The 19,596-nt window shown below is 45.4% G+C and overlaps 1 protein-coding gene and 1 long non-coding RNA gene across 6 annotated transcripts in view; one reads left to right on the forward strand and one right to left on the reverse strand.

Moving 5' to 3' along the window:
* On the forward strand, positions 1-16,407 carry PPRC1 (PPARG related coactivator 1). Of its 5 annotated transcripts, none has more exons than XM_072620798.1 (14): positions 1-194; positions 3,818-4,018; positions 5,226-5,375; positions 5,720-5,818; positions 6,191-8,774; positions 9,042-9,095; positions 11,743-11,800; positions 12,354-12,421; positions 12,553-13,270; positions 14,663-14,848; positions 14,989-15,055; positions 15,203-15,324; positions 15,570-15,721; positions 16,000-16,407. In XM_072620798.1, exons 1-14 carry the CDS (start codon positions 36-38, stop codon positions 16,101-16,103), a joined length of 4,722 nt encoding a protein of 1,573 aa, XP_072476899.1. In that variant the 5' UTR covers positions 1-35; the 3' UTR covers positions 16,104-16,407. The 5 variants fall into 5 exon arrangements, with proteins under 5 accessions (XP_072476899.1, XP_072476913.1, XP_072476922.1 ...); XM_072620812.1 differs by having other exon boundaries at positions 14,669-14,848; XM_072620821.1 differs by having other exon boundaries at positions 14,705-14,848.
* LOC140511733 (uncharacterized) overlaps positions 11,421-19,596 on the reverse strand; it is a 13,396-nt gene continuing 5,220 nt past the window's right edge. Inside the window, exons 2-4 of the long non-coding RNA XR_011969655.1 lie at positions 17,768-17,803; positions 15,193-17,253; positions 11,421-13,297 (exon numbers count right to left, since the gene is read on the reverse strand). This is a non-coding gene — a long non-coding RNA (uncharacterized lncRNA). The remainder of the gene's footprint in view (positions 13,298-15,192; positions 17,254-17,767; positions 17,804-19,596) is intronic.

A 19,596-nucleotide genomic window follows, 5' to 3' on the forward strand; every position in this document is an offset into this window, starting at 1 on the left:
GCGCTAGTGCTTCAGAGCCGCGCTCTGGGGCCAAGATGGCGGCGCGCCGGGGACGGGAAGACGGTGCCGCGCCGCCCCCAGGAGGGGGCCCCGGACCAGGCCCCGGCGGCGGGATGCGCGGTGGCAAGCGTGGGTGCAGCAGCCGGAGCCCGGCGTCCCCAGGAGCCGCGGAGAGCTCCAGAGACTGGCAGCAGGTGAGAGCCGGGCGGGCGGCCGGGAGGAGGCAGATCGGCACATGCCGGGCGGTGACACGTGGAAGCTCCCAGAGCTGGGGTGGGAAAGGAGGGACGGTGGGGGCAGCCGGAGAACGGCATTTGGGAGGAGGGGGCGACCTTGGTCCCGGGGTGCGGGGCTGCTTCCCTAAGCTTGAAAAAGCCACTGTCTCAAAGGAGGGAGCGGGGGCAGGGAGGCTGGAGGAGCTGCGGACCCCGCTTATCCAGGGCCGGAGCCGGGTTTGAGGTCGGAGAAGGGAAGGATGAGGGGGCCGGGCTTGGGGGGCAGGAGATTTGGCCTCCTCGCCCTCTTTCCATTCTCCGCAGCCCCCCGTCTCCTTGGCTCTTCTCTAGTTCTCCCTCCCCCGCCGCCTTTAGGGACGGGGCCGGGGTCTTCCGGGAGTGAGACCCCCTTCCCTCGCCCAGCCCCAGTTTTTTCTCGGCCACGTGGGGGTCTGCGTGTGGAGGGAGGGGTGAACAATTTTCCCGGGAGAACTTGATCCCCGCCCAGTCCTCCCCCTTCTTGTCCTCACTGCAGTCCCCGCATCCACGTGGATTGGGCCCGGCGCGGGGGATACCGCCGGGGTGGCCGCAGTCCACGTGGGGCGGGGGATGGGGGGGTTGTCCACGTGGCCCCCTGTCCGTCTCCTCCCCCGTCCCGGGGCAGCCCGGCGGCTTATCGGCTGCGGGGCCGGCTCCGAGGCCATGCTGCCTGGAACTGGGTGTGTCTGGCCCCGCAGGTCCCTCCCCTAGACGCTAGCCCGGTGGCCCCCCTTCCCTGCCTGGGGGCTAGGGGCGGGGGTGGGGGTTCTGGAGCTGTGTAGCCCGAGAGGCCTCCTCCACCCCCCAGAAATTTATCCTGCTGCGTTCTGATAGCCAGCTGCGAGAGGCAAGGGTTTTTCCAGATGTGCGTAAGGATTCTGGGCTCCATCCTGCTGGAAGAGGGTTACCCCAGGCTGGAAGTGTGGGGCGCCCACTGTCCTTGGCTTAGGGAAGGAGCGAGGTTTAGGCTTGATGTCTTCTCTCCCGTTGGGGGTGGTGCAGGGGTGAGTCATAGGCACCTGCGGTGTCTGCTCCGGGATGGGCATGATTTCGAGTGAAGTGACCTCTCCCCTCAGTGCACGTCCGATTCAGAGGGTCACCGAACTTTACGGCCCACCGCAGCCGAGAGGCAGCTCCCTGGTCCTTTGGAGGTAAAGTCTCCCTCCTAAAAAGGCACTTGGTTTCTCCCTCTCCCCAAGCCTCTGGCAGCTCTAGTGAACTTCGTAGGACTTTGGGGGTACTCCTAGGTCAGGAGTTTTCTTGGCTTTCACATCCTTTTATCATAGGGGTGGCTCTTGCCTCTCTCTTCCTTGGAAGGGTGCGCTTGTTATTTTGAGCCTTTGAGGCAAACAGGAGAAGTGGCTGGTTTGAGGTATCTTCTTAAGAGTGGGGACAATTTAATTTCTGCCCCTTTAACGCAGACTTGCTGATTGAAGATTTTAATATTTGTTAACTTGAACTCAGGCCCCACAGACTTGGTACCTAGCCTGTATTTAATGTGCCACTGTGCTTCCACTTTTCTCAGTTTGTTTCCTAGGATGGCTGGAACATCTTGCTAATAGGTGTCTTCTTGCTTTACTGGGAATAGACAGGAGAGAGAAGAAGAATTGGTTATGAGGGGAGCCCTCTAGGATCGAATAAACAGCAATTTCCTAATCTGTGAGCTTCAAGATGGTGGGGCTAATTTTTGTATTCCCCTCTACACTTGGAACAGTGTTGTGCAGGTGCTATGTGCTTAATCATTGAAACTGATGGGGATCACAAGATGGGAAGTGAGGAAAGGGTTGTCTTAGATTGCTAACTTGTCTTTTGTTTAGAAGATCCATTGTCATAATGGAGTGTCAGAAAACATGAGTTTGAGCCTCCATCCATGGTGGGCAAATGGGTGAATTTATGAGCCTCAGTTTCCTTTTGGGTAAAATGTTGATAACACATTGCCAACCTCAGGATTGTTTTGAGAAAGCTATTTTGCAGACTTTAAACCACTTTTTAAATGTGAGGGGAATGGGTCCAGAAAGTAGTTGAAATGGGTTGGGACTGTGGCCCAAAGGTACCCAGGATGACCTGAGAGTAAGTGAGTGTGCTGGGAATGGAATCTGCTGGCTGGGGGGCTGTGGCAGGTTTCCTGGGTGGTGGTGAGGTACAGCTATAACTCGTCCTGGGAGTGTTTGCTGAACCAGCTGAGATTCCAGCCTGAGATTCAGCAGGTAGCTCTAATTACAGGTTTTTGGAGGGCAGGGAGGAGTTTAATGCCTGATTACCCTTAACACTATCCTTGTGCCTTCTCTTAAGACCCCATCCCTAGCATTCATTCTTTCTCCCTGTCATTCTAGTCACTTAGTCCTACCCAGTTAGAGAGGGAGAAGCACAACTTGTGCGTGGTGGTGGGAGACAGGGAGCTCATGAGGAGGCATGAAACACTCCAGCAGGGAGAATCTGCTTAGTTTTCCCCTGGCCTTGGCACCTACTCCTCAAATGGAGCAGCAGAAGATGCTCATCCATTTGGCCCAACCTGACTCCTTTAGGAGTGGCCTATCATGGTCTTCACCCACGCCCACAGCAGGCCCAGACTGGTGACTCCTACCTAATGAGGCTGACAGGGACTGTGTCTGCTCCTTCCCAGGGAAGTTTTGGGGTGTGTCAAGGCCAAAGCCTCCAAACTACACACTGATCTTCCTGCCTTTCTCAGGCTCTTGTGACCTCTGGAATCAGGGTCATTTCATAACTGTTCCTTCAGAGTCAAATCACATAGAGTAAAGACATTGTAGAGATGCCATCTCAGTTGACGGTACAAGCATTATCCCCATTGTACAGGTGAGGAAATTGAAGTTTTGTGAGAGTATAGTAACTTACCAAGGACAGCATAGTTGTAGTAGACACCTCCTCTTGTGCTTTTCCCATTAGACCTCACTACTCTGCTTCTTTGATGCCTGCTGTGTGTCCAGCCCTTTGCTGGGGTGGGAAGGGGGAGGGAAGGGGGCAACAACAAAGGAATTCCATTAGGAACCAGGATATCAATGTTAAATAATATGTACTGGCAGGTTGTTCTGAAATGCACAATGAACATATGTTAATAAGTTCTGGAGGTGTTTGGAAAAGGGAGAATCCATTTAAAGTCTCCCAGAGAGGTGGTCTTGAGGAAATAGTAGACTTTGTTTTAGATGGTAGGAAAGGAAGAGACTACTAGATTATTAAAATAACCTCCAGTCCCTCTACTTTCAGTCCTTCCAGTCCATCTGCCATAGACCATCAGTCTAATCCAAATATCACTCTGATTATGTTATGTATGACCCTGCCCAGAATCCTTCATTGATCATGCATTGCCTACAGAAGTCCTAGCATCTGAGGGCATTTACAGGCTGGGCCCACCTTGCCCTCTAGCCTCTAACTCACTGCTTTGTACTCTAGCATAGTGGTCCCAGCATCTATCCAGTGAAATGTGTTTCCTCCACCCCCTCTGTTGCCTCCGTTATTCACTTCTCCTTATGCCCAGGAGAGCAAAAAGACAATGGCTAAGGGAAGAGATAGGTGGGCTATGGCCAACTGTCTTTCTTGTTTTCCAGGTTCTGCTGGAAGAGGAGGAGGAAGAGGAGGCTGGCTTCCTCAGCTTGTCCCAGCATGATCTATTTGACCTGGATGGAGATGATGAAGCAGTAGATGAAGATGAATTGTTTCTACAGGATGAAGCCCTGTTGGAGACCATGCAAAGCTATATGGATGCTTCTATCATCTCCATCATTGAAGACTTAAGTGGTGTTGGAGAGGTGGGCTACAAGGGGAGGTTTCAGGGGGAGGAGGAACTCCACATACCCAGGAGGCCAGAGAGTAGAAAGAATTGGCTTATGATAGAAGAGGGGTCTCTTGGAAGGAGTTTGCTAAGTTCCAAGGTTCCTTGATTCTGGACTTAACTTCCATCACTCCTCTTATGGTCCTTCTGTGCCTTGGTCACCTGGAACCAGGTAGAACTCATGTGGAAGTGTGGAGGAATAAGAGGCTGTAACAAAATGTCTTGATTTGTGTACTTTGGATACACTATGGATATGAATCAAGCAAGTTCAGTTGGTTATTTGATACTTGTCTTCAGGCAGGGATGGACCTCAGGGTTTAAGAGGGTGGCCCATTTTGCAGAGGGAGGCAGGAAAAAATGTAGAGCAGGGGTTCTTAATCCCTGGAGTCCATGAACTTGTTTAAAAAACTTTTTATTAACAATTTCCATATAATTGGTTTCCTTTGTAATCATGTGTATTTTGCTCATTTAAAAGCATTATTCTTACAACCAAAGAAAAAGAAAAATACACTAGACTATTTCAGGAGGTCAGGTGAATTTGCCATCAGTGAAAGTCTCCAAAGAGGTACTAGATATGCCCACTGGTTGAGCATATTATAAAGAAAATACCTATTCAGGCAAGAATTGAACTAGGTAATCCGTAATTGGTACTTGTTAATTTTTGAAACTTATTTTTGGTATGGATCTTTAATTTCATGGGTATGGAACCATTTCCATTATCAAACTCCAAATATTAAATTTTCATTTTAAAAAGAGTTTGGTAATATTTTGTTTGATATTTTTAATTTAAAAAATTATTCCCCTGACCAAAAAAAGCATTATTCTGAGAAGAGTCTTCTCCAGGCTTCACCACCTTGCCAAATGGGTCAATGATGCTACAGAGGTTAAGAGCCCCAGTTCTAGAGTCTAGTGATTGGTTCCAAGTGATAGAAGGATGGGTGTTTGGCTGTATAGGAGAAATGGCAGGAATAGAACCCGAGAATCCTTGTTCTCAGACCCGTCTGCATCTGTTCCTATAATACTCATTCATTCATTAGTGGGTTGACTTGGGAGGCAGGGGAAGTGAATCATTTGGATTCAATGAGTGACTGACTTGGGGAATACGTAGCACATGAGCATTCAGCTTTGTACCTTCTCAGTGACTAGCTGGTTGTAACCAACTCTGTCGCTTTCTTCCTTGGAAGCAGAGCAAGGTGACCTCCGAAGACCAGAACGAAGTGTCTCTGCTCACAGCCCTCACTGAGATACTTGACAATGCTGACTCTGAGAATCCGTCCCCCTTTGACACCATTCCTGACTCAGAGCTGCTCGCATCTCCTCGGGAGAGCGCCTCGGTCAGTGTCGGGCTGTCAGGGTGTTGGGTGTATTGCTCCATAATTAGAACAGATGCTAATGGTTGGGATTGTGTGTCTAATCTCATTGTGGGCCATTTCATCACAGATTTAGCTCTGTGTTCCCAGAGGGTCCTGGTCTCTGAATGTGAGCCAAGTAATATCAGTTGATCGCTTCATTATCTGTTCTTGGCAGGGATGGATCACAGAAGTGGGGGTGGGGGCAGCTGTAGTGACAGAAGAAGACAGGTCTAAAGTGATTGGTTTCCTGGTGACAATTATCCTGACTTCTCTCCCCACCCCCTTCCCCTACCAGGGGCTGATTGGCTTTCTTTGTACCCCTTTAGTTGCACAAACTGCTGGGTTTTTCTCGATCATCCCCAGAAGGTGATGTGGATGACCAGTGGGGACCCAAAACACACAATATGACTCCTACTTTTGGCAGGGTGAGTAAAGTGAGTTGGAGGAGTACCTGAGACCCAGTGGGGTATTCCAGGTCAAGCCTGGAAAGGCCAGGATCTGGCTTAAAATCAAAGCTTAGAAGGGTACTTTAAGACTAGCCAATACCTTTATTTTTCTGAGAAAGAAAACTGGGGTAGAAAAAGTAATTTGCCCAACATCACAATCCCAGTAATTGGCAGAGCTTGGAATAGACTCCCAGGTCTTGTGGATCCCATGTAGTGTCCTTATAACAAAAGCCATCCAAGGATAAGCAACCTTAAGCCCTTCCTGCCAGATCTGGGAGATTGCTTCTCAATTCCGGTGACCTCAGCTTTCCCCTTTCGTCTGACTTAGTCACTTTTCACTTCCCTGTGTAGGTTGAGATGTGTGTCTCTGATTCCTCCTGGGATCCTCCATCTCCCTTCTTGGAGACCTCTTCCCCAAAGATTCCAGGGTGGAAGACTCCAAGATCCCGACCCCGATGGGGTCAGCTTTCCCCCCTGCAGCGCAGTGATGGAGAGGAGGAAGAAGATGCCAGACTTGACCGAGATAGAGTCACCACAGTGGGGCCCTCCATAGACAACACTGAAGACTTCCCTATGCACCTGGCCTGCCCAGAAGAGGAGGAAGAAGAGGAGGAGGCTCCCCCAGCTGGAGAGGAAAGCATCTCCTCTCTAAGTGAGCTCGTACGGGCCATGCATCCGTACTGTTTGCCGAGTCTCACAGTTTGTTTGGACTCCCCTGGGGATGAGCGTGAGGAACAGCATGAAGAGTTGATGCTAACTGAAGGGGGCATGGTTCTGGAGATTCTTGGCCAAGGGTCTATGTCTGGTGAGGCTCTGGAGATTCCAGTGGTCCTGCGCCACCTCCCTCCACCAGGACAGTCCATGGAAAACTTGGAGACTGAGCTTACTCAGCAGCTGCTAGAGTCTGACCTGGAAGCTGAGGTCCCTGCATGTGGGGAGCAGTCCTTTCAGAAAGAGCCAACAGTCCCAGACAGTATTGAAGGTGGGAGAGAAAAGGAGCTAGTGTGCCCAGTTCTGCCTGGTGATGAAGTGATGCCAGCATCTGTTGATGGCCCCAAAGGACCCTCTACAGATGTGTCTTCAGATACACAAAAAAGCCAAAGGGGCCATAGGAGTCGGAGAAAGAAGAATGAAGTTCTATTGTTGCCAGATAGGGATGGAGACAAGAGCTATATTCAAAAGCTTAGGTCCTCTTCCCGAAACCAGTCCACCCCTGATAACCAGTCATCAGAACAGCTCCTGGAAGGAGTCTCCAGAGTGGCCCAGGCATCCTGTGGTAGGAGAAAGTCCCGGGCCAGGGTGGTTGAACGCAAAGTGATGTTGAGTGTGGGAAAACCAGACTCAGCAGAGCCTGACTCTGCCCCACTGAGTCCCATTGGACAACCTGGCCTGGCCCTGTGCTCAAACAGTTGTGAGATGTCCTTGGCCTCAGGGAACTGTGACCAGTCACAGACTCCAGAGCCAAGCCTCAAGGTCACCAGTCCCCAAAGTGAGGGGGTCTCAAGCTCCTTGAAGGCAGAGTGCAGTGCCAACACTGGGCCCCAGGAAGCCAAACCCCGACCTTTGAGCCTGTCAGAGTATTGGCAGCGAAGGCAGCAGCGCCAAGCAGAAGAGCAAGCGCCTGAGCCCCAGACCCCAGCTGGGAAGTGGCCCAGCATCCCAGAGACACCTACAGAGCTAGCAGAGATCCCATGCCTAATTGTCCCCTCCAAGACAGCTGAGCAGCATAGCTTTGAGGTACCTTCAAGGCCCAGTGCCCCTGGCATGGCCAGGCAGAGGACAGCCCAGCAGCCAGGGCCTAAGCTGCCTACAGGTTCCTTGCCTTCCAGCTTGGCTTCCCCTGAGACTGACCTCCCATTACCAGCCAAACATACATCTCTAGTGAGGCAATCTGTGCCTCCCACAATGCCCATGCCCCCAGCTTTGCCTCCTACAGCACCCATTCCCCCAGCTCTGCCTTCCACAGTGAGTCTTCCCCTGACAATTCCCATCCCTCCAGCTCTGCCACCCACAATGCCACCCCTTCCTGGTGGGCCAGGAATGCCATCTGTGGTTCCACTCTCCTCTACTGGGCAGAAAATGCCTGATTTGCTTCTGCCAACCCTTCCCCCACCCTGTCTCCCAAGGCCTCCTGATTCCTACACCCAATTTGCCCCAGTGCCTTCCTGGCCCTGTTACCCCTCTGTGCCACCATCTGTTAACTATCCTTGCTTGCCACCCCCAGTGCCAGGCACATCCAATGCCTATCCACTCCCTACTACCCCTGCTGTGCCTTGGGCCCTCCCTCCAGCCCCAGTGACAGCTTATGGTTCTGATCATTCTTATGGGCCTCTGGGCTGGGGTCCAGGCCCACAGCCTCCTTATTGGCCAAGTGTGCTCCCCACCCCATTACCACCACCACCACCATCTCCTGCCCTAGCTCAGAGCATCCTAACACCCACCCAGGTTACTGACAGTTTCTCCACTGGGACCCATGATAGTATACCTGCCTCCAGTGCAATGTCTGTGGTTCCACTACCTAACCCTGTGCCAACTTCCCAGGAAGCCCCTCAGGCAGCACCTTCAAGAGCAGAGGTCAAACAAGGGCCAGTTTCTCAACAACCCTTGAGGTCCTTATCCCCTAGACCAAAACCCAGGCTTGCCACCCCAGAGAGCCCAGGTGCCAGAAAGAAAGGGATTCCTGTTGAGGAGCCCATGCTTCAAAAGGGCCAACCTGTGTCAGAAGGTTTAGCCACCCAGAACACCCAGCCTGAAGCCAAGGAGAGTAGGCATAGTGAGTCACCATTAGTCCCTTCAGATGCCACTGTGCCAAAGCAGTGCCAGGTGGCAAAGATGCCTAGTGTCCATCCGTCCAGACTTCGGAGACTCGACTTCCTGCCTTCCACACACCACCAAGGTTCTGAAGATGTGGTACAAGCTTTTATCAGTGAGATTGGTGAGTACCTGTGGGACAGGTAGACTCCTGCCTGATTATTTTCTGGTTGGGGAGGCCTGTTCCTACTGCTGCTCTGGGTTAAGGGAGATCCAGCCAATTTATGTTTTCCTTCCATACTGGGTTTCTCATTTTTTGATAGGGAATTCTAAGAGGGAAGTGTTTAGGGCCTCTCAGATGAGGAGGGTGGTGGCAGTAGGAGAGGACACTTGTGCCTTCCCAGTAAATGGCCCTGCATGTACACATCTTTTCTTCCCATTCTTGCTGTAGGAATTGAAGCATCTGACCTATCCAGTCTTCTGGAGCAGTTTGAGAAGTCTGAAGGTGAATAGCAATTCCCTTTTCTTTTTTTTGGAGGGTGGGTAGTAGAATGGTGTAAATTTACTGGTTTTCCTACATTGATTTTCTTTCTTAATTTCTTTAAATCCTTAATTCTTTACATTCTTAATTTCTTTAAAATCTTGCTTATTTTTTTTGTTTTTATATCACCTACATTTCCAGATATGCCTGTCTACCTACCCTACCCAGAGAACCACTTCTTATAACAAAGAATCAGAAAGGCGAGGCAAAACTGACCCTTTCATCCTAGTCCGACTTTATAGCCAGTGTACCCATACCCGTAATTCCTTACCTTTACAAAAATGAGAAGCAGGTGCATTTCTCCTCTCTTAAGAAACAGACTTGGTCATTTGGATTACACATCATTCTGGATTTTTTTGTTTCTATTTAACAGTGTAAATTGTTGCCTACATATGTTATGTGGGTTCTGTTGATCTTCCCTTTTTGTTACTTCATAGAAGTTATTCCATGCTTCTCAGTATTCATTTTTTCCCCAAAGTCTAATTTTGATCGCTTTTATTTCTTTAAAGGAAAAAGATTTTATTGTTACTTTTTAAAAATTAACTGCCTTGTTTTCAGTTTTCTACAATCACTTCCATAAGTCTTAGATTTTGTCTGCCTCCCTCCCTGAGACAGTGTGCAGTTCTACACGTACATTCTTACTAAATACATTTTAGTCAAGTTGCATGGAAGAATTAAAATAAATGGGAAGACCCAGGAGAAAAACCAAATCAAAATAAAACACGAGAAAATAGTCTGCTTCATTCTGCGATCCAATTCCATAGTTCTCTCTGGATATGGAAGGCATTTTGCCTCCAGAGTCCACTGGGAATGTTTTAGGTCCTCGCATTATTGTGAAGGACTAAGTCCATCAGAAAAATTCCTTGCACACTGTGGTTGTGGCTGTATATAAAGTTCTCCTGGTTCTGCTCCTTTCACTCACCATCAGTTCATATAAGTCCTTCCAGGCCTTTCTGAAGTCTTCCTGTCCACCATTTCTTATAGCACAATAGTATTCCATTACACTCATATACCACAACTTGTTCAGCCATTCCCCAATTGATGGGCATCCCCGTGATTTCCAGTTCTTGGCCACCACAGACAGAGCTGCTATAAATGTTGTGCACATGGGACCCTTTGCCATTTTTATAATCTCTTTGGGATACGTTCCTAGAAGCATATTGCTGGGTCAAAGGGTATGCACATTTTTGTAGCTCTTTGGGCATAGTTCCAAACTGCCCTCCAGAATGGTTGGATCAGCTCACAGTTTCACCAACAATGAATTAGTGTTCCAACTCTCCCACGTGTTCTCCAACACTTATCATCTTCCTGTTTTGTCATGTTAGCCAATCTGATGGGTGTGATGTGGTACCTCAAAGTTGTTTTGATTTGCATCTCTCTGATCAAGTGATTTAGAGTATATTTTCATATGATTATAGATAGCTTTCATTTCTTCCTCTGAAAACTGCCTGTTCCTATCCTTTGACCATTTATCAGTTGAGGATTTGTTACTTCTTGTCTTTACGTAATTTGTATTCCCCAATATATCTCTCCTCTTTAAGAAAGAATAAAAACATAGAGAAAAAAATTTCAAATCTAGGCAATATATCACCCATTTCCAGCATTATATGCCATGATTCCTACTCATGGTCTTCAGCCTCTTTATTTTGGGGGGAGGCATTCAGGGTTAAGTGACTTGCGCAGCTAGTAAGTATCTGAGGCCAGATTTGACCTCAGTTCCTCCTGGATTCCAGGCCTGGTGCTTTCTACCCACTGTGCTACTAGCTGCCCCTCTGACCCCTTTTAATGAGGTGCATTATTACATCTTTAATTGTGGTTGATAACTGTTTTCCTGGTTCTTATTTTGCTTTGCAAAACAATGTGTTTCTCTTTATCATTCATTGTTCCTTGTAGTGCAGTAATTTTCCATTATGTTCACCTACCACAGTTTGTTTACTTTATTTCCAATTTTTGTATATTACAAAAGTGCTGCTAGAAACATTTTTATGTATGTAGTGTCTTTTTTTTTTTTCAATTCTTTGACCTCTTTGGGGCAGCATATACTTAGCTGGAGGATATCTGGGTAAGCTGTAACCAGCTCTAACTGACTGACTCAATGATTTGTTACATTTTCCATGTAAGCACTTACACTTCAGAAACTGGCAGAACCCTAAATTCAAGACGATTAAGATTGTTGATTGTCTGAACTTAAGAAAGTGATGGAGAAAAAGTTCATAGAGATTAAAATTAAAATGTGCACAGTTATTTGTTGAGATCTAATTGTCAAACATTTACTGCTGGTAAAGGATGTGGACATTTCATTCACTTTATTAGCATAATTCTCAATTGTTTTCCATCATGGTTGTACAGATTCATACCTCCATCAACAGTGCACCCTGCTGAGGGTCATCTTTAATTCAGCCAAAGTTCAGTAATATGTTTTTGGCTTTTTCCTTGGCTGTGTCCTGGAAGAGGGAACATTCCGCATGGTGAAACAGAGTAAGGAAGAGCAGTATGGGAGTAAACTAAGTGTGTTGGTGGAAAGCCCCATCTCCCTCGAGTGTTTTCTTATCTGGAATTCCTGACCTTCAACACCCATTTGTGCTATTAATAATGTTTGATTTCTTTGCAGTCAAAAAGGAGTGTATTCCAGTGGGACCTGCTGATACCTTAGCTATAGGAAACTCAGGGTTAGTATGAAGTGGGGTTACCCCACAGTTTTTGTTTGCTGGTGGTTGTCAGGATGAGCACATCCCCCCAGTTAACCCCTGCTTTTTAGAGTTACAGAGAGTACCTCCTTCTCCTTGGGCCAACTGAGGGGGTAATGTGGGAATGAGACAGCATGAAACCTGGGCTCCCAAAGAGTCCCAGAACAACTTTCCTTCAGTCTCCCCAGGGTACTTGGCTGGCCTTGTAGCTTCTCTGGTGGCCACTTGAGGGAAGAAGGGTCCCTGATTTAAACCCTTTTCCCCTCTTCCCAGAGCTGAGCTTCCCTCCTTCATGTACTTCTTCCAGCTTTCCCCAAGAACATTCTGCTTATCTTGTCTTTGAGACATTCATTTAAAGAGGGCACTGCTTCCTTCATTTCACAAGGGTCCCAGAAAAGTGTTCTATAAAGAGTTGATGACAGAAGGAATGGTAGTGATATTGCTTGCATCCTTATCTGCTTGTAACTAGAACAGACAGTTTAAGGGGGACAGAGAGGGAAGTTCTCTTAGCTAGGTTCTCATCTCTTTCTGGCAGGGGTGACAGCTCCCAGGAAAAGCGACCTCTTGACCGGTTACAAGCCCCAGAGCTGGCCAATGTAGCAGGTATGAGTAGTGGGAGTAAGGGGAGGATCCAATTCCTAGATTTTGGGTTGCAGCACTTGGTGCTAGGTTGGACATGTCATGAAGTGATTTGGAGGGTGGGATCATTTATATTTTGTCTTTATTTCCTACAGGCTTGACCCCTCCTGCCACTCCACCTCATCAGCTTTGGAAACCTCTGGCTGCAGTCTCCTTACTGGCCAAGCCAGGGTCCCCTGATTCCCCTACCCAAGATAGAGTGCAGAAGCCCGTGGGAAACATGGAGGCCAAACGTGTATCTGCAGCTCGCATCCGAGGTCGAGTCCCAGGACCTAGCCCAGTTCATGTGGGCTCTGGGGACCATGACTATTGCATCCTAAGCCCTACAGTGACCCCAGGGCCTGAGTTGGGATCCCGCTGGAATGTCAAGCGTCATCAAGATATTACCATTAAACCTATCCTTTCTTTGGGCCTTCCAGCTGCCTTGCCAGCATGCCCAGCCACGTGCCAGAAACAGCAGCTGGACCATAGGACTAGTGAAGAACTGGAAGCAACCCATCCAGGCCCAGCCTCTACCCCTGCCCAGCAGCCTTCGGTGCTGCTGTCCCCAGAGGCTTCACCAGGCCGGAATGATGACACTAGGACTCTCCCTGGGTCTTTGACTAAGCAGTCAGTGCGCTGCTACCAGAAGGTCATTGCTTCATCCAGCCCCCCAGGCCATGGTTGGCGGGGCCGAAGCAGCCGCTCCTGTTCCAATGGGGCCAGTGAGGCATCTTCCTCCTCATCCTCTTCATCCTCCTCCAGGTCCAGGTCCCGCTCCCATTCTCCTTCCAGGTCCCGGTCCATCTCCCCACCACCCAAGAGGTGGCGCAGGTGAGCTTGGTTAAGTTAATCTTCTCCCTGGAAAAGCACTGGGTATAGGATCACTTCAGATCAAGTCAAATCAACAAGTACTTACCAAGTACTTACTGTGTGTCAGACACTGAAAATAAATGTTTGGGATACAAAGAAAAGTAGAAACAGGCCATGCCATTCCAAGAGGGGAGACAGCATGCAAACAATTACATATATACAAAATGTATAATGGGTAAAGTGGAAGTTATGTCAGGGAAGACGGCAATAGCACTGAGGGGTTGGGAGGACTGGGAAAGGAGAAGGCAGGAGGTAGTGACTAGGAGGGAGGTGACCCAGTCCTGAGATGGAGTTTTGTATTCAAGGAACAGCAAGGAGGCTAGTGTTAGGAGATTGTAAAATATATGGCGGTGAGTAAAGTGAGGACTGGACAGGTAGGAAGGGGCTAGATTGTGAAGGGCTTTAAAAGCCAAGCAGAACATTTCCTGTTTGATCCTAGAGTGTTTTGAGGAGGAGAGTGATGCAGCTCAAATGTGTTTTCTTTGGGAAGATCATTTTGGCAGCTTGGAGGATAGACTTGAATGGGGAGACACTTAAGGTAGAGAGACACCCACTAGAAGGCTGTTGCAATGTAGGCCAGGTGGGAGATAAGGACTTGTATCAAGAATATTGGCAGACAAGAGAAGGGAATGTATGTGAGACCTGTTACCTGTATGTAGCTTGACCTGGGTGGGTTGAGGGAGTTAGATTGTCCTGCCATTCAGTGTTTAGGAAATGCCTTCTAGGACTTGGGACATTGATCAGGCAGGGTCTCAGGCCTCTCACTTACCATAGATAACAAAAGGCTGCAAGTGGAGTCAGTAAGCATTTTTACCTTCTTTGTGCTGGATACTGTGCTAATGGAAAATGTCCCTTTCTATGGTGAAATCTGGTAGAAATACCTTCAACTTCAACTGTCTTTTTTAATTTCCATGTTAGCTTTTGGTTTATTTTGAGCATTAGAAGAAACTTTGAATTTCCATTTAATTTGGAGATTGATAGTGAAACAAACTCTACTAAATCTGTTCTCATTTCACTCACGGAACAGCCCTGAGGGAAGAGTAGGATCTACATATTTATCCCTGCTTTACAGTTTGGAAATTGGAACCAAAATGGAAGGGGGAAGTGTATCCCCTGGTAGCATGTAAACCTCTTGAGAGTAAGGACTTCATTTTTTTCTTGGTATCCACAGCTCCTAGCACATTATACCTACCTGCTGTAATGGGTACTTGGTGAATGTAGAAAGTAGAGACTGGAATAGGATATAGGTCATTTTTGCCCATCCACTATGGAATATGGTAGCTTGGACGTGGCTCAGGGATAGGACAGGTATGAAAGGTTAACTGAAGGTACAGAGTCTTCTTATTTGCCCAGGTACAGGTCCCATTGTTCCCGTAGTACCCGATCCTCTTCTAGGTCCAGCTGTGATTCTTGGGGACACACTCGGCGGCGATCTTCTTCCTCGTCGTCTTCCACATCTTCCTCTTCTTCATCTTCATCCAGTTCTCGGAGCAGGTCTCGTTCTCCATCTCCCCGTAGGAGGAGCAATAGGAGAAGGAGGTGAGTATAGGCTGGAGAGGTGAAGCCAGAGTGTTGAGGTCCTTGGTCTGGGGATAGGGAAGAAAGAACTGCCATAGGCAGTATGGTTCCTCTTTGCCAGGTCCCTGGCCTGCCCTAGCCTGTAGTTCCTTTCCTCTTAGGTACGACTATTACGATTCCCAGGACCATTACCAAAGGCAGAAAATTCTTCAGAAGGAACGTGCAATAGTGAGTTAAGGAAAATGGGGTGGGGAGAAAAATGTATTTTGGTTTGTAATTAAGAATAGTGTATGATCCTTCACTTAAGGGTAAAGGGGGAAAAGAGATTATGGCTTACCTCTTTGTTTTCCCCTGTGTCCACGTACCTGAATCCAGGAGGAAAGGAGGGTGGTCTTCATTGGGAAGATTCCAGGATGCATGACTCGGTCAGAGTTGAAACACCGGTTCTCAGTCTTTGGGGAGATTGAAGAATGTACCATCCACTTCCGCTTTGAAGGGTAAGTATTGACTGGAGAGGAGGGGAATGTCCTCTGAACCCCACTTCTAGTCTCTTTCATACATTTCTAACATTCCTGTGTCTTTAGAGGTTAGAACTGATGGCGACATGGGAATCATACCTCCCACTTATTATTCGAAGAATTAGCAGGCAGCTTATTTATTATCCTTAGGTTGATGAGATGAAGGTTAGTGAGGCAATCAATCCCTTAGGATTTTCTTTATACCCTCTCTCTTCCTCTTCAAGCGACAACTATGGCTTTGTCACCTACCGATATGCTGAAGAGGCATTTGCAGCCATCGAGAGTGGTCACAAGCTTCGGAGGGCAGGAGAACAGCCCTTTGACCTCTGCTTTGGGGGCCGAAGGCAGTTCTGCAAGAGGAATTATGCAGATTTGGGTGAGTGGTATTCTAGTGGCAAAAGAACTAGGGGGGGACGTGGGGAGGGTTGTCGTTAGGACTTGAGGCATTTGCAAACTTTAACCCATTCATCCTTTGAGGGCAGCCTGGGGATAGACTTCATCTCTTTACCCATGGTTTTTACTGTCTACCTTTGTGGAGGGGGGAAGCTAAAAGTGGGGTCGGTGTGCCGTGTCTGGATCCCTTGATGTTTTTTGGGGGGAGGTCAGTCATTCTTCAAGCTTGCCCAGGATCAGTCTTTCCCTCTGCATTTGTAGACTCCAACTGGGAAGAGTTTGACCCTGCCCCCGTGAAGAGCAAATTTGATTCAGTCGACTTTGACACATTACTAAAACAGGCCCAGAAGAACCTTCGGAGGTAACCCTGGGCCTCCAGCCCCTGTCCCTTCAGAGGTCCCCCCCCCTCACCCCTCTGGAGCACCCTTTGCTTCTGGATGAGGAGGGAAGAGCTGCTAGTGAGATGGCTGTTTTGTAAAGAAAATGGAAAAATAAGTGAAATTTAAAAAAAGTAAAATGAGATTTTTCTAAAAAAAAAAGTTTTGTTTTTATAAAAAGTATTTAACAAAATTTGCATTCCTTGTGAAGTGGGTGATGCCTACTGCATGGGCTCCTCATTTGGGGAAGGTCTAAATCACTATGCAGATCAATAAACAAAAGAAAGGAAAATCTATTGTGTTGCTATATATTTCCATCCCCAAAGATCCTGGGTACTTCTTGCCTTGCCAGTCCACCTGATCATGCTTCTGACTTTGAGGTCCTTTCTCCGGGGGTTTAAGGGACATCTTTAGCTTACCATTGGCCATGCATCATACTTGCTTTTGTTGGGGGCTGCCTGCCCTTGCGTAAAAAAGTCACTGGATATAACTCTGACTAGGCACTTTTGGCTGTCAGTAATAAGTTTCTAAGGACTGACAGGTAAATGAGATCATTTTGGGAGGTGGAGGTTGTTATTCTAAAATCTTTTGTGAATTTTGTGAGAGCTTGTAGGAAGTGAGTCACTAGTTTCTTTGGGGTAATTTTCTACCCAAGAGAGGAGTGGGTGGTATCATTGAGTTTTTTCCCTACTCCATATTTTATAAAACCTTGGATGTGAAATCAGGATCTGAATCCTGCCTTAGACACTTTATCACAGTGGTGTGGTCCTGGGCAGGTTAAATCACATAACTTATTTTGGTTCTGTTTCTTCATCTGTAAAATGAGAGTTATACCTTTTAGCATTGGGGGTGGTGGAAGGAGGGGCAGTTCTGTGAAGATCAAAACCATGAATATAATGCTTTTTACAAACCTCAAACCTGTTTTACAAATAACTCAAATTGTTACCTCTACTTTAAAACCCAGGGAACTCAAAGAGCCTTTGAAGCTAAAATTAAAAATTTAGTGGAAACTAAATAATTCTAAAGGCTATAGAAACAATTTCATTAAAGATAAGGACAGCAGTGAGATAACATACCAAAATTTGTAGGATGCAGTCAGAGCAGTTCTTTAGGGCAGATCAATGAATTGGGCATATAACTAAAAAAATGGAAAACCAACAAATTAAAAACCCCGAATTAAGCAATAAAATAGAAGTCCTTAACATCAAAAGAGAGATTAGCAAAACTGAAATAAAAAACATTGAGCTAACAAAATCAGGACATTTTTAGAACATAGCCGTTCTCTAAAAAATCAAATTACAAGTATCAGAATTTAAAAAGGTTAATTCACAACAAAAAAAGAAATAAAAGCAATTGTTAGGAGCTATTTTGTCCAGCTTTATGCCAGTAAAACTGATCATTTAAATGAATGGTCAAATATTTTCAAAATATAAATTGTTTAGACTCACAGAACAGGAAATAAAATACTTACTAACCTTATTATAGAAAAAAATGCAACAAGACATAAATGAAATCCCAAAGGAAAATAAAATGCGGGCAGTACTAGAGATTTACAAGGAAATTGTATCAAACATTTAAAGAATAATGCCACATAAATTGTTTGAAAAGAAAAGATAAACTCTTTGGAAGAATAGGCAAAGAAGTGGTCCTACCGAACTCCTTTTTTGAAACAAATATGGTTCTGATATCTAAACAAGGAAGAACAAAAACAAAGAAAAGTGTAAATAATTTCATTAATGAAATGTGGATGTAAAAATCCTAAGTAAGATACTAGCTAGGAGACTATAACAGTGTATCACAAAGATTAATATCAGGAATGCAGGAATGGTTTAACATAAAGAAAACTATTAATATGATTGATAGTAACAAAAGTAACAAAAATTACGTGATTATATTAAGATAAAGAGAAAGCTGTTAACAAAATACAACTCTTATGCCTATTAAAAACATAGATATAAATGAATTTTTCCTTAAAATGACAAGAAGCATTAACTTAAAACCATCAGTAAGCATTATTTATAATGGGGATAACCTAGAAGCCTTCCTAGTAAGATCAGGAGTGAAACAAGGATGTCCATTATCACCAGTATTCAATATTGTATTAGAAAAGCCAGTGATAGCAATAACAGAAGAAAAAGCAATTGAAGGAATCAGAATGGGCAGTGAGGTAATAAAACTATTTCTTGTGCTCGGAAAACCCTAGAAATTCAACTAAAAAGTTACTTGCAACAATAATTTGAGCAAAGTAGCAGCATGTGAAATCAACCCACTTAAATCATCAGCATTTCTATATATCACCAACAAAATTCTGCAAAAAGTCCAAATGGTAACCTATTTAAAATAACTGCAGAGAGTATAAAATACCTGGAAGTATATCTACCAAGATAAACCCAACATAAACACAATTATAAAACATTTTATACAATTAGTCAGATTTAAATAATTAGAGAAATATTCTTTATGTGTGGGCAGAGCTAATATAACCAAAATGACAATTCTATTTAAATTAATCTTATTCAATGCCTTACCAATTAAATCACCAGAAAATTATTTTATTAATCTAGAAAAATGATAAAATTTATTGGGAGAATTTCTAAAGAATTAATGAAAAAAATGTAAGGAAAGGAAATTTATCAGTACCAGATCTTAAACTAGATTATGAGGCAGTAATTATCAAAACTAGCTGGTATTAGCTAAGAAATAAAAAGGTGGATCAGTGCAACAGAGTAGACATGCAATATACAGTAGTAAGTGATTATAGTAACCTTGCGTGTGACAAATGTAGAGATTTAAGCTTTTGGGATAAGAATTTAATGTTTGCTACAAAATTTTTGGGAAAACTGGAAAGCAGTCTGGCAGAAATAGGATATAGACCAGTATCTTACACCATTTACTAAGATAGGGTCAAAATGGATACATGATCAAGATATAAATGGAGATATCTTAAGAAAATTAGAAGACCATGGAACATGAATTATAGATAGGAAAAAAAATTTATAAATAAGAGAACATTGTGAGATGTAAAATGTGTAATTTTGATTACATCAAATTAAAAAGGTTTTGTACAAATAAAACCAATGTAACTAAGATTAAAGGGAAAGTAGAAGATTGGGGAAAAATTTTTATAGACAGTTTTTCAGATAAAGATCTTACATCTCGAATATATAAAGCTCTTTGTCAAATGCATAAGCATATAAGTCATTCCCCAATTGATAGATAGTCAAAGGATATGAACAGGCAGGTTTTTGATGAAGAAATCAAAACTATACATAGTTATATGAAAAAATGCTCTAAATCATTATTGGTTAGAGAAATGCAAATTAAAACAACTTTGATTGTCATCTCATACCTATTAGATTAGCTAAAATGATGGAAAATAACAAACGTTGGAGAAGATGTGGAAAAATTGGAACACTAATACACTGTTGTGGAATTGTGAACTGATACATTGGAGAGCAGTCTGAAATTATGCTAAGTTATA

The sequence above is a fragment of the Notamacropus eugenii genome, chromosome 1 (assembly GCF_028372415.1).
Source record: "Notamacropus eugenii isolate mMacEug1 chromosome 1, mMacEug1.pri_v2, whole genome shotgun sequence".
Taxonomy (NCBI): domain Eukaryota; kingdom Metazoa; phylum Chordata; class Mammalia; order Diprotodontia; family Macropodidae; genus Notamacropus; species Notamacropus eugenii.